Source organism: Antedon mediterranea, chromosome 6, assembly GCF_964355755.1.
Source record: "Antedon mediterranea chromosome 6, ecAntMedi1.1, whole genome shotgun sequence".
NCBI lineage: Eukaryota > Metazoa > Echinodermata > Crinoidea > Comatulida > Antedonidae > Antedon > Antedon mediterranea.
The window spans coordinates 6,417,616-6,430,882 of NC_092675.1; the positions used below are offsets into that span (position 1 = coordinate 6,417,616).

Sequence of the window (13,267 nt, forward strand, 5' to 3'; positions counted from 1 at the left end):
TGGATGACTATGCTTATAGAACACCTTGGCGAAAGGGTAATTCTTTGTTTGTTTTTGATACATACTCCAATTATATAGTTTAAAGTATTATTTTGTTTTTATAAGAAATTGGTTTTAGAGGTACATTAAATGTTAAAAATTGAATAAATAAATATTTCTTGATAATTTAGCATATATTAATTTATCTAGGCCTAGGCTAGGCCCAGTATTAAATAATTTGACAATAAACTTAGATATCACATTTTTAAAGTAAACACAAATTGAAAATATTTCAAGGTAAACAAAACAGAGATCATTACCAAAATAACAAAAAACAACCTTATTCTAGCAATTATTTTATATCGGACTATATTTTTAATTTATCATATGTGTATTATGTGGTAAATTATAACAGACAATATATTTGTTGCATTTTAACTTCATAGCTACTTTGATAGACAATAATGGTACTGAATTAGCTGAACAAATCAAGTCACTGAACAAGAAAAATACTGCTACTGTTGAAACTATCACATTGAGGTTTGTAACAGCAGTTTTTAGGGTTTAAAATAGGTGATGCTGATAGAGGTATCAAAGCCATTATGTTACACTACCGTAAATCTTCTAATAGCAACCCACACTCTAATAGTGACCCCCCTTCTAATAGTAACCCACCTTATAAGTCAATCTATAATAATAACCCACTACTCTAATAGTCCCCATGGGGTTACTATTAGAGTCACAAAAACTTATGATGCAGCCATATTCTGAAAATAAGGAGATAATGCATGTTGATCTGGGGAATGGGGAGGATTGAGTGGTTTTGAGTTAGAGTTCAACCAAATTGGTTTATTCGTACTGTTTGATTATTTTGCTATGAGTTGCTGACCAGAAAAGTTGGGGGTGGGTTACTATTTTCAGGTGCCTAATTTAAGATTAGTAATAGTAACCCACTACTCTAATAGTAAACCCCCTTCTAATAGTAACCCACCCTAAAAACAATCAAAGAATAATAACCCAGGGTTACAATAAAGATTTACGGTAACCGTATATTAATATATTAATGTTCTGGTAATTTTATTTCATATGAGTCACTTGCCAATTACAGGATTGATAAACTATTTTATAATTTATTGTGCTTATAAACTAAGTCTCATTTGAGGCTTGGGGAATGGAGTTGTGAGTTTAACAACTCTGGCACAGATCAGGATTGAACCCTAGATCCTGGGATTGGAAGGCAAGCATATTAACAACCAAGCTACAACTTCACTAATAAAATCCACTAATAAACAGTATCATAACTTGATTTAATATTAATAATCTTAAAACTAATTGTGTTATCCTGTCTCTTCGGATATTTATTAGAGAATGTGATGATGTTGATGAACCCAACCCTGAGGTTGTTCCTAGTTCTAACCCAGACTCTCCACCAGTCTCCAATGATGATGTTTTACATATAAAAGAAACTATCAAGGAAAAAGAAACAGAGAAACATCAAAGGATCAAAACAAATATAGGTAGGAATTGGTATATATGCATAATATGCTGTTTAAACTATAATGCTGATACAACATTTTTAAATGTTCCTACTTTTATGTTCCCATTTGATTTTTTTTACTTTACTTTTTTAATGCTAAATATTTACATATACTGTATACAGTATATAATATATGTCTTTATCATCTTTTTTTTTGGTCTTTTTATTTTTACTTTTTTGTTTTTGTATTGTTCCCTGTTGTTTAAATGTTGAGGGCTACATGCATGTCAGCCTCGGCTGTTTTGACAATCGTTATACAAAGTTTAATAAAAAAAAAACCTCTCATATTACTATCTTGCCAATTAAAGATTGAAAACTAAACCCATGCAAATAAGAACTAGTAAGGTTAGGCCTTTCCCAGAAGATGGTTGCAACATTCTCAACCATACTTTATTTCCATTTGAAAACACCGCAAACCAACTTTATAACTAAAGCCATGCTGTTAGCAGATAACCCTAGTTGCAATTTACGTAATTATTATTATTTCAAAATAAGATCTGGCTACACTATCAAATTAGTTTGACCAAAAAAAGTGTGATGTGCCCAAATATGGTAGTGATATGCCCAAATTTGTTAGTGATATGACATCATCATATCCATATATGGGCACATTACATTGTTTTGTTACATAAAGTTTGATAGGTATACAGAGCTTTACAAGAATTATTGTTGACTTGATATTTAGACCAGCAGTTGTCTTTGGAAACTCCAGTGCTGTGTGCTTTGAAAAAGTCACTACCTAAAACAGAGCATCTTTTACGGCATTTAACAGCTACCATTGTCCAGGATCCATTCACACAAGAGGATGGCAAAGCTATTACAGAGCAAAGCATATTAAGGCAAGTTTTCCATGGCAACATTCTAGATTTGTTAAACATTTAAGACTCAAACGCCTGTATTCTTAAACCGGACTTTAGTCCTAGTTCGAAGTTCGACTTGAAAAAGTCGTAGTTCGAGCTATTACTTCAAATTCGATTCATAAACGAAGTAGTCGAAGTTTGCAGTTCGACTTAATGAAGTCGAGCTTTTAGTCGAGTTGCACACGTCTGGGTAACAAAGACTATACATTGACCAATGACAAGAGAGTATTTGAGGAGCAGACGACATTTTGCGCATTGATATCACTTTCCATTTTCTTACAAAACTTTTTACACATCAGGACTATATACATGAAAAATAATTTTAAACGTTAATTATTAGAACAAGATCAGTATTAATTTAACAGTGAAGTACTTTTGATTAACAACAAACAAAATCTTAAAAATATATTTAGGAACCATGGCGGTACGGTAACTTTCATATTTTCTGGGCCTTGCATGATTGCGACAAACCACGCACTTCATAGCGTAACAAGAAAGCGCTAGGCCCAGAGCCATATATATAAAGAGTTACGACATTGGATTATAGTCACGTGATATGCAGATCAATTTGTGTCAAACTTGTCTCCGTTAATGCATGTAAAGTATAGGAGCAAGAAAATACTTTAAACTTTTTCTTATATTTAAAAAAATTTAATTGCACATTTTACGGTGAAATATCGATGTGCACAGCGTACAGAAGTACTTGTGCCAAAGAATATTGCGCGCGCGTGCGCTACAGTAGTACATTATAAAGTTCGATTGATTGATTTTGGAACAAAACATCCCATAACTACGTCCTATTAATAACAATTATGTAATATTTTCAATTCATAATGCATGCTTTGATGACTAAATAAAATAATAAAGTGTCGTGGATATATTTGTTAATATACAGAAAAGGGTATGAACAATATTTAAATAATAAAGGCAAATTATTACAAATGAAATGATGAACGAGTCTCTGAAAGTTTGTGTCAAAAACACACAGAGAGCCATATACTGTATAATAAGAGGGGTGAATTTGTGTGTTTTTTGTATTGGTTCATGCTTTGATGTATCCTGACTTGCATGTAGGCCCTGGCATTTATTCTTTTGTTATTATAGACACAATATATATATGTTACCAAATTAATACCATTAATAAAATTAATTACTAAAAACAAAAACGGAATATAAGCGTTATTTCATAGACAAAAAAATCTAAAAATAATGCATGAACTACACGAAAACGCTATAAAATAGACGCTTGGGCCCTCAGCGTGCGAATTCTTTAACACAAAAATGGCTTCTAATTTTCAATGTCGTAACTCTTTATATATATGGCTCTGGCTAGGCCCCCTAAACATTCCATCGCGAGGTGAATTTCCGCATCTCCCATTGTCGCTATGGTGTGACATAGTTCAAGTCGGACTTGCGCGAAGAAAATAATGTAATTTGTATACGGTTATAAATAAAGATGATTTTCATTATTATAACTTATACCAATGTATATTTAATTAAGCTAATATAAAAATAGATATTTCATTCTTCAATATCTGGCCAATATAACAACTCAATGACTATTACGTTTTTCATAAACATCGTTTAAAAACCATTTAGTTGACCATTTAGCCTGCCCTCCAGGACTAAATAAATCGATCAAAATCCGTCTCGATTTAGTCGAGGTTGGCCTGATTTAGTCGGCGATTTAGTTGAAGTTCGGTTTATGAATTAAAATGAGGTCATTTTTAAAGTTTTAGCTCGAACTAAGACTAAAGTCCGGTTTTAGAATACGGGCGAAAGTCTTGAAGTCGAGGACTGAAGCACCTGAATGAGTAGTACTAAGTGTGTTAAAACCAACTCGGACAGCATCGTGTGACTTGCCCAACGTCGGTGCTGTCTGAGTTGAATTCAGATGAGACTTAAGATAGGGTCGGGCGTAGTTTTAGGTTATCGGGAGAAGTTTAAACGTGTTTAGTTTTCTCCCAACATTGTACGACCTGTCTAAGTTGGCATTTAGTGTGAGTAGACACTTCACTGATTGTCTTGTTTCATTGTATTTTTAAATAGAAATGACAGACTGTACAGCCAGAAAAACACAGAGATTATTCAGCCTAGTAATTTATACTATGAACAATTTGAATTGCAAGAACTTGAAAAACGGGTAAGAATGATCATAGAGATATTGTTCACTATAATATCTCTATGGAATGATCCAAACAATTTTCGGAAAATACACAAGTTCAAATTCAAATATTCTTTATTCATCCTCAATCATGAAAATATACAACAACAATATATGAGAACATAAAAAAGATGAAAAGGAAACACATAAAAACTCAAAAGAGCTTGATTAGTTGTGTCCCCCTATGTCCCTAAAAACTAGCCTAAAAAACTAAAACATAAATAATAAAAAAAGCTAAATCCTGCAACAAGTATTATTTTTAAAATTATTTGTAAAATGATAATAAATGTTCTTTAAACAATGATTTAAATATATATATTGATTTGGTACTTTGTAGTTCGTAATTCAAGTCATTCCACAATTTGGGTCCCACACATGACACAGTAAAACTAGTAGAAGTACGATTACGTTTTCTGAGTCTCATTTTGTCTTTAGATCTTGTATTATAATTATGGTAAGAACCATTTTTAATAAAGAGCGATGAAAAACGCACGTCCTGATTAGTAGTAACATTATACATGAAAAGCCCAATTTGGTACTTATTGATATCCGCAATTTTAAGAAGTTTAAATTTATAGAAACATTCAGTCATTGAATCATTAAACTTTGACCATGTTATAGCTCGTAATGCCCTTTTCTGGAGTTTAAATAACTCATCTAAATAACTTGGAAATGTGCTACACCATATTATGTTGCAATAATTTAATACTGGTTCAATGAGTGATTTGTATATTGTCCAGAGAGCATAGGTTGGTAAAAAATGTCTTACTTTATATAGTATGCCTACATATCGAGATATTTTCCTAGCTGTAACATTGATGTGGTTCTTATATGTGAGAAATTCATCAATATGTACTCCAAGGAATTTAGTCGATTTAACTCTATCTATTCTTTTATTGTTGACATAAATATTTACATTCTCTAAATTACTTGGATTTCGCTGATTGCGGAAAATTATGTAATTAGTTTTTTTAACGTTGATTGATAGTTTATTGCACATGAACCATTCCGAAACATTTTAACTAGTTCTATGAGCGTATCCAAGTTTTCGTGAGATGCAGATATGTTTGTGTCGTCAGCAAATAAAACAAAAGATAACGAGTTTGAGCAATTAAATACATCGTTAATGTACAAAATAAAAAGTAGAGGCCCCAGAATTGAACCCTGTGGTACACCGCAATTTATATCCATCAAACACGAACTTGTGTTATCAATAGACGTAAATTGTTTCCTTCCATTAATATAGTTTCTAAACCATTTAAGGGCCGTGCCTCTTATGCCATAGTGTTCCAATTTTTTAAGAAGTATATCATGGTTGATGGTGTCAAACGCTTTTGACAAATCAATAAATATTCCGATGGTATTTTTTTTCTTATCAAGCGCATCGGTTATTCGTTCAACCAGATCTATAACGGCCATAAAAGTAGAACTGTTTTTTCTGAAACCATATTGTGCATTATTAAGGATGTTAAACTTTGTGATATAATTATTTACTCTAATTTGAACAATTTTTTCAAGAATTTTTGAAGCGGTAGGCAGAATAGAGATCGGCCTATAATTACTGACGTCACTTTTATTGCCAGATTTAAAAATTGGAACTACTTTAGCTACTTTCATACTATCAGGGACCATGCCTGTCTCAAGAGAGAGGTTAAAGATATGTACAAGAGGAGATGCCACAGCAGCAATAATATGTTTTAGAATGCGATTACTTAAGTTATCAACACCTTCTGAATTTGAATTTTTGATTTGACTAACTATTTCAATGACCTCTTCTTCATTTGTAGGATTGAAAAATATGGATTGGGATTGACTCTCTTTCATATATTGTTTAAAGTCAGAATTGTTTACATTTGGTATTTTGTTTGCTAATTCATTTCCAATGTTGGAGAAGAAGTCATTAAAAGCGTCAGACACACCTTTTGGATCACATACCAAAGTTTTATTACTATGGTTAATTACCTCATTTGGCTTAACACTCGATTTTTTTCTATTTAGAACTTCATTTAAAACTTTCCATGTTTGCTTTGAATCGTGTCGAGCTGCATCCAGTTTTTTGGAATAATATTGTTTTTTCCGAATTCTAATTAAATGAGTTAATTTATTTTTGTACTTTTTATATATATTTTTTAATAATTGTGTTGGGTTTTTAAGGTATTTTTTATAAAGTTTATTTTTCTTTTTTATTGAAATCAAAATTCCTGTTGTGATCCATGGTTTTTTCTTTGTATTACCATTTGGCTTATTACTTTTTGTAGGTATGTTATTATCTATGAGATTGGATAGTTTTTTAATAAATAGGTTATATGATGTATTGGTATCTGTGCATAAATATAGTTCACCCCAATCCTCATTAGAAATAGCAATAAGCAAGTTATTTAATGTTGTATCATTAATTATTTTTTGTTTTGTAATTGGAGCTTGTGTGTTAGTATTTAATGACAAGTGTGTTGTCATGAAAATGGGTAGATGATCGGTAATGTCAGTGACTATTACTCCACAATGCGAAATGTTATCATCATTTGTAATAATATTATCTAAAATTGTAGCAGAAGACGATGTTATTCTGGTGGGTAAGTTGATTAATGGACTAAAAGATGTTGAGTAAATAATGTTTGTGAATTCCTGTGTTGTTTTTTGAATGTCATATTTTAATAAGTCTTGATTAAAATCTCCTAAGATATAGCAGTTTTTGTTTTCGCGATTAAGTTTATGTAAGATTTCTTCCAGATCAGAGTTAAATGAGTTGACGTTTGAATTTGGTGGTCGATACAACATACCTACAATAGTATTTTTGCCGTTTGTGTTTTTTATTTCTAGAAAAAGTGAATCAATGGAGTTATCATTAAATACAAAATCATCACGTGTTACGGTGTTGATTTGTTCTTTTAAATATAGACAAACTCCACCACCGACTCTACCTTCTCTATTACAAGTGTACATATTGTATCCATTGATATTTAATAAGTCAATTGGCGTGTTCTTATTTATCCAGGTTTCCGAGAAACCAAGTACATCAAACGCACGACCTATGGTATCTAACATAATGCTAATTTCGTCGAAGTGTTTTGGAAGACTACGTGCATTCATGTGTAACGTGGTAAAGATACCATCGTTATCAATTTGCGCCTGTAGCTCATTTAGTTGTGTTGGAGTGAAATATTTGCATAAACCAGCCTCGTCACTTTCAAAGCAATCTAAGGAATGTGTAGGACTCGATTTATTTTCATATTGAGTCGTGCTCATAAAGTAGTATTGGAAAAGAACAAAATACAATCAATTCACCAAAGCTGTTAAGCAAAATGGCGTTCAAATAAATGACTAAAAACCGGCAGGTTAGCAATACAATAATAAAAAAAAACACAATTTACAATAAAAAGAATCACAATAAAGCACACACACCAAACAGTTAATGCAGTCTATAATGTATACAATAGTTAAAATTCTGGTTTCAGGGCAAAAACAAGAAATCTCACAATTTCACATTTAATGTACTACCACACGGTAAATTAGGTGGAATGCAGTTTGTTGAGATCGGAAAATTTTGTTACGACAATCTTCTTATTATTCTTAGTTAGTACATGTATGCGTCCATCTTGGGTCCAGACTGCGGTCAAGGCGGAATTATGCTGGGTTTTGATGGTTCTTAACAATTTCATCCTTTTCATTGTTAGGTTCTCGTGTATAAAGTTGCTTTCCACTCAAAAGTGTTGGCAGCCAATGGGCATGCATATTCATATTTCCATCTATTTTTTGGGACACAACAACATTTTCAACCAATCATATCTCAGAAAATGTTTTATTTATTATACCCATAATATACTTTAATTTTTGTGTTTCTATAATTGTCAGGACCCGTGTTTGGAGGAAGTTGAAGTGAGCAGTGTAGTTGATACAAACATGCTGTACAATGTCAATGACAACCTGACTACAGAGAATGTCCTGGGCTCAATAAATGATGGTAAGAACTTTCTACCTCCAATTCATAAAGAAATCATTCTTTAATCTATCATTTTTCAGTAACTACATTTATTGTCATATGACGATATAAATACAGTATAAATGCATTGTTATCCTTAACAGTAGGCCTATAAATGTTGTTTATCTTAGTCTACTACTTACAGAATAGAATGGCATTTCTGAACACTATTGGAAACAGTCTTAATTTGGAGTTAGTATGCTACAAAAATTAGCCTATGTACCCTATGATACTTTTTTGAATAATAACAATGTGCTTAGATATTGAAAAACTTGGAGGAGTGAAACTGACCCAGAATGAACCATATGACTCAAGTCAACCAATCACAGTTAAGAAGTCACCAGAGGAGGCATTTATCGAGATCAACAAGACTGCCAATGAAATATGTCAGCATCAGGATGATGGCATTCTAGAGTCTCCGTCAAAGACTGACATCAGCTTGCTGCCAATTTTTCTTCAGAACCTCACAGAATCATTGGCAAAAGAGATCATACCAACATTTGAATTTCCGTAAGAAACAGATGATACTAATTAACTATTTAAAAAATATTTTAATATTTAAATACTATTTTAATTTTAATTACTACTGTTTCCTTTGTTATCAAAGCATGTTTATATAAGTACTTACTTTTTTATACCATAATAATAACTAATACCACTTATAATAATATTTCTTGTTCTACATTTCTAAGAGTATTGATCTCAGCAGAAGAAAAAGAAAAACTGATGCAAGCATTGATCACGAGTGAGAGGTTCTTTAAGGATATTTCAACACTAATATTAAAAGGTAAATTTTATTCCACAATTGTCTACAAAAATTTCATCTAGATCTTTTTATAAAAAGAAGTTTCTTTTCTCCTTTTGAAGGTAGAAAAAAATGTATTATGTAAAATTAATCTTTTATTGTTTATGAAAATATGTAATGCTTTAATACTATTGAAAATGGAAGTCAATGCTTTCAAGAATAATATTTAAAAAAAAAAAAATAACATTTATAAAATTGTACTTTCAGTTCCTGTCAGTCCAACCAAAGTGCTTCTTGATAACCTCATTCAAGAAGCTCAGATGCTATTGAATGCCAAACCAGAGCACTGTAGTGGAGAGCTAGAATTGAATCTGACATGGGATCCTGTAGCTGCATCAAAGCCTGATGTATATAGAGCTACAGAGCCACTGGACATAGTAGCGAGCACAGAGGCTAAAGTTGTACCAACTGCGGCTGAGGAATTCTTTCCATTGGAATATAATGAAGGTACAGTAATATCTGCATAATATATATTTTACAGACATCAGTTGTGCTACAAATATTGCTAATGTGTGAATACACCATGGTTATTTTTTATGTTCAAAACTGTGAAATAAATGTGTACATTACAACTAAAGCTTTGTCTACACTATCAAACTAGTTGGACAAAAAAAGTGTGATGTGCCCAAATATGATATTGATATGCCCAAATATGGTAGTGATATGTATATATATATGTCCATATATGGGCACATCACATTTTTTTTGACAGTGTACCCATGGTATACATTTGTGAAAATCTTAAAATATAATACATAATAATATAATGCCGAAATAAAAAAGTTACTATTATGAGAACACGATTATCAACATTTAAATTTATACAGCAGCACACATTTATAGCATGCTATCAGCATTGCTTTACATCAATTATAAAATTATGATTTTAATATGTATACCTGAAACAAAAATATAACTTGTATAGATTTGAAGAAAAACATTTATAAAACATTTTTACTCACTAAGCTTTGAACACAATGGCAGAAGACAGAATGGACCTGACTCTGTCAGAGGTTTCTGGTGTTCCTTTAGTAGTTGTGGACCTGACTCTGTCAGAAGTTAATCCTGGTGTTCCTTCAGAATCAGAAGAGAAGATCGCTGATCAGCTTGAAGGCACGGTTAATGGACAAAGTAGTATTCAGACTAAAACAATGGATCAAAATAAGCAAGAAAACCAACATCATATGAATAATGAGCAATGTGAAGAAATCAGTGTGGAGAAAGATTGTATGGAAATTGAAGAAAACATCTTGAAATCACAAACACAAGAAAAAAAGTCCACTTATGCAGAAAAGGAAGAGGGGAATGATAATAGAATAGATATTGGAATACAACAACATAAATCACAAATAGATATCAGTGATGAAAAGAAACAATGGGATTTGAAAAATGAAACTAGTTGTAATGATAAAACAGAAAAATATGGAGGAATATTATTTAAGGTGAAGAAAAATATAATTCAAACACAAGACGGGATAAAAAGACGAAAACTAAAACATGATGAATCAAGTAGAATATCATTGCCTCTTACTGGGAACCCGGTTGATGATTTCTTCATGTTAAGAAATGGTAAAAGAAATTTAAAAATGGGTGAGGATACTACAAACATGACAGGAAGTGTAGAGAGTGCAGAGACATTTGGTAAAAGAAGTACGAAAATGGGTAAAGATACTACAAAAATGACAGGAAGTGTGGAGAATGCAGAGAAATTTGGTAAAAGAAGTACGAAAATGGGTGAAGATATTACGAAAATGACAGGAAGTGTAGAGAATGTGGAGAAATTTGGTAAAAGAAGCATAAAAACGGTTGAAAATGTTGTGGATATAAAAGCCGGGAAGGTTGAAAATACATCTGATGATATGAAAACAAGAAATACAAACACAATTGGTCAGAAACTTTCTGGTGAGTATATGATTACATCTGTGAATTATAATGAATTGCAATTACTATATATACAAATATAATTGTTTAACTGCTGCGAAATAGCTTTTTGCTACAGTGTTAAGTTAATCGATCAGATGTTTACCCTCTTGGGTGGGAGAGAATTACTTTGTTTTCAAAAAGTTGTCTAAATGTACCGAGTGTACAGTACAATAATTATATCAGAGTAGGGGAATACATATCTGACGAATTATAAACATTTAAATATTTAAACAATTTTTAATTAAACTACATTTCTACATTTTCTTAGAAACATTGACAGTTAATGAAAAATCAAGAGCAGATAATAAGAATATGGAAGAAGAAATAAGACCTATGAAAGAAAAACAAAGGAAAAGGACAAAATCCAAAATCATAGAAATTAATCTCCCAGGCAAGAATGCAGTTTACTATTTCTATTTGTTTAAATAAACACATTAGGCATAGAAAGTTAATTCTAAACAGCCCGGTGATATACTGAAATTTTATTAAATTATTAATTATTTATTTAAATAAATATACAATGTAAAAAAAAGATACTGTAAAAACAAATTTCTTGTTTATTTAGAGTCCTACCAAAAAATACTGAATATTTTGGAAGATTGTGCAAAACCTGCTTTACGATTCTTAGTGTCAGTTGGACGTCTTCAACAGACGGCTACATTCTACTTCCTAGAACCATGTGCTACCAGATTTATGATGAAACAACAACACCTTCAGCAAATGAACAATAATAATGGTAAGGACTGGTGACAATACTTTCCTTTGTGTACACTCTTTCAGATCTGTAGGACCAGAACACGGATACCAGGCCCTACAGTATAAATTGCACATACTGGAGATATATAAATAGGCTCTATAAATGTCATTGTATGTTAAACATTGAAAGAAGCCCATCTCGAAAACAATGCCACCCTTCTTTGGTTTGCAATACTCATTTGGAAATGAAGCCCATCTAGCAAAGAAGTACCGTACATGAGATTCGGTATTAGGGGGTAGCCCTGGCTAGGTTAGTCCTGCTGCATATCACGATTAGAGTTTCGTCCTAATTTGTTTAAACAATCCTTTAAAGACTTCATTTATCATTGTATAGAGTACAAGTTTACCATTATTCTTCATGCTATGGTGTCTTCTGCTGACCTCTTGTGCAGATGTGACCTTACCTCACATCCTAATTTGTTTAAACAATCCTTTAAAAACTTCATTTATCATTGTATAGAGTACAAGTTTACCGTTATTCTTCATGCTATGGTGTCTTCTGCTGACCTCTTGTGCAGATGTGACCTTACCTCACGTCCTAATTTGTTTAAACAATCCTTTAAAGACTTCATTTATCATTGTATAGAGTACAAGTTTACCATTATTCTTCATGCTATGGTGTCTTCTGCTGACCTCTTGTGCAGATGTGACCTTACCTCACGTCCTAATTTGTTTAAACAATCCTTTAAAGACTTCATTTATCATTGTATAGAGTACAAGTTGACCGTTATTCTTCATGCTATGGTGTCTTCTGCTGACCTCTTGTGCAGATGTGACCTTACCTCATGTCCTAATTTGTTTAAACAATCCTTTAAAGACTTCATTTATCATTGTATAGAGTACAAGTTTACCATTATTCTTCATGCTATGGTGTCTTCTGCTGACCTCTTGTGCAGATGTGACCTTACCTCACGTCCTAATTTGTTTAAACAATCCTTTAAAGACTTCATTTATCATTGTATAGAGTACAAGTTTACCATTATTCTTCATGCTATGGTGTCTTCTGCTGACCTCTTGTGCAGATGTGACCTTACCTCACGTCCTAATTTGTTTAAACAATCCTTTAAAGACTTCATTTATCATTGTATAGAGTACAAGTTTACCGTTATTCTTCATGCTATGGTGTCTTCTGCTGACCTCTTGTGCAGATGTGACCTTACCTCACGTCCTAATTTGTTTAAACAATCCTTTAAAGACTTCATTTATCATTGTATAGAGTACAAGTTTACCATTATTCTTCATGCTATGGTGTCTTCTGCTGACC

The 13,267-nt window shown here is 32.1% G+C and overlaps 1 protein-coding gene and 1 long non-coding RNA gene across 2 annotated transcripts; both read left to right on the plus strand.

Moving 5' to 3' along the window:
• On the plus strand, window positions 1-2,229 carry LOC140052205 (uncharacterized). Its single transcript, XR_011845592.1, has 4 exons — window positions 1-36; window positions 426-519; window positions 1,345-1,496; window positions 2,202-2,229. It is a non-coding gene; the product is annotated as an uncharacterized lncRNA (long non-coding RNA).
• A 7,016-nt stretch (window positions 2,230-9,245) lies between these two features.
• LOC140051901 (uncharacterized) lies at window positions 9,246-12,761 on the plus strand. Its single transcript, XM_072097248.1, has 8 exons — window positions 9,246-9,306; window positions 9,532-9,771; window positions 10,291-10,725; window positions 10,795-11,226; window positions 11,516-11,638; window positions 11,813-11,983; window positions 12,338-12,389; window positions 12,716-12,761. Exons 1-8 carry the CDS (start codon window positions 9,246-9,248, stop codon window positions 12,759-12,761), a joined length of 1,560 nt encoding a protein of 519 aa, XP_071953349.1.
• The last annotated feature ends 506 nt before the right edge of the window (window positions 12,762-13,267 follow it).

Bases quoted from the DNA above. Each gene is read 5' to 3' on its own strand.
- LOC140051901 (XM_072097248.1), top strand. From the start codon at position 9,246: ATGCAAGCATTGATCACGAGTGAGAGGTTCTTTAAGGATATTTCAACA. The intron at 10,726-10,794 runs GTAATGATAAAA...TTCAAACACAAG, and splicing joins TTTGAAAAATGAAACTAGTT to ACGGGATAAAAAGACGAAAA. The intron at 12,390-12,715 runs GTGCAGATGTGA...ATCATTGTATAG, and splicing joins GTGTCTTCTGCTGACCTCTT to AGTACAAGTTGACCGTTATT.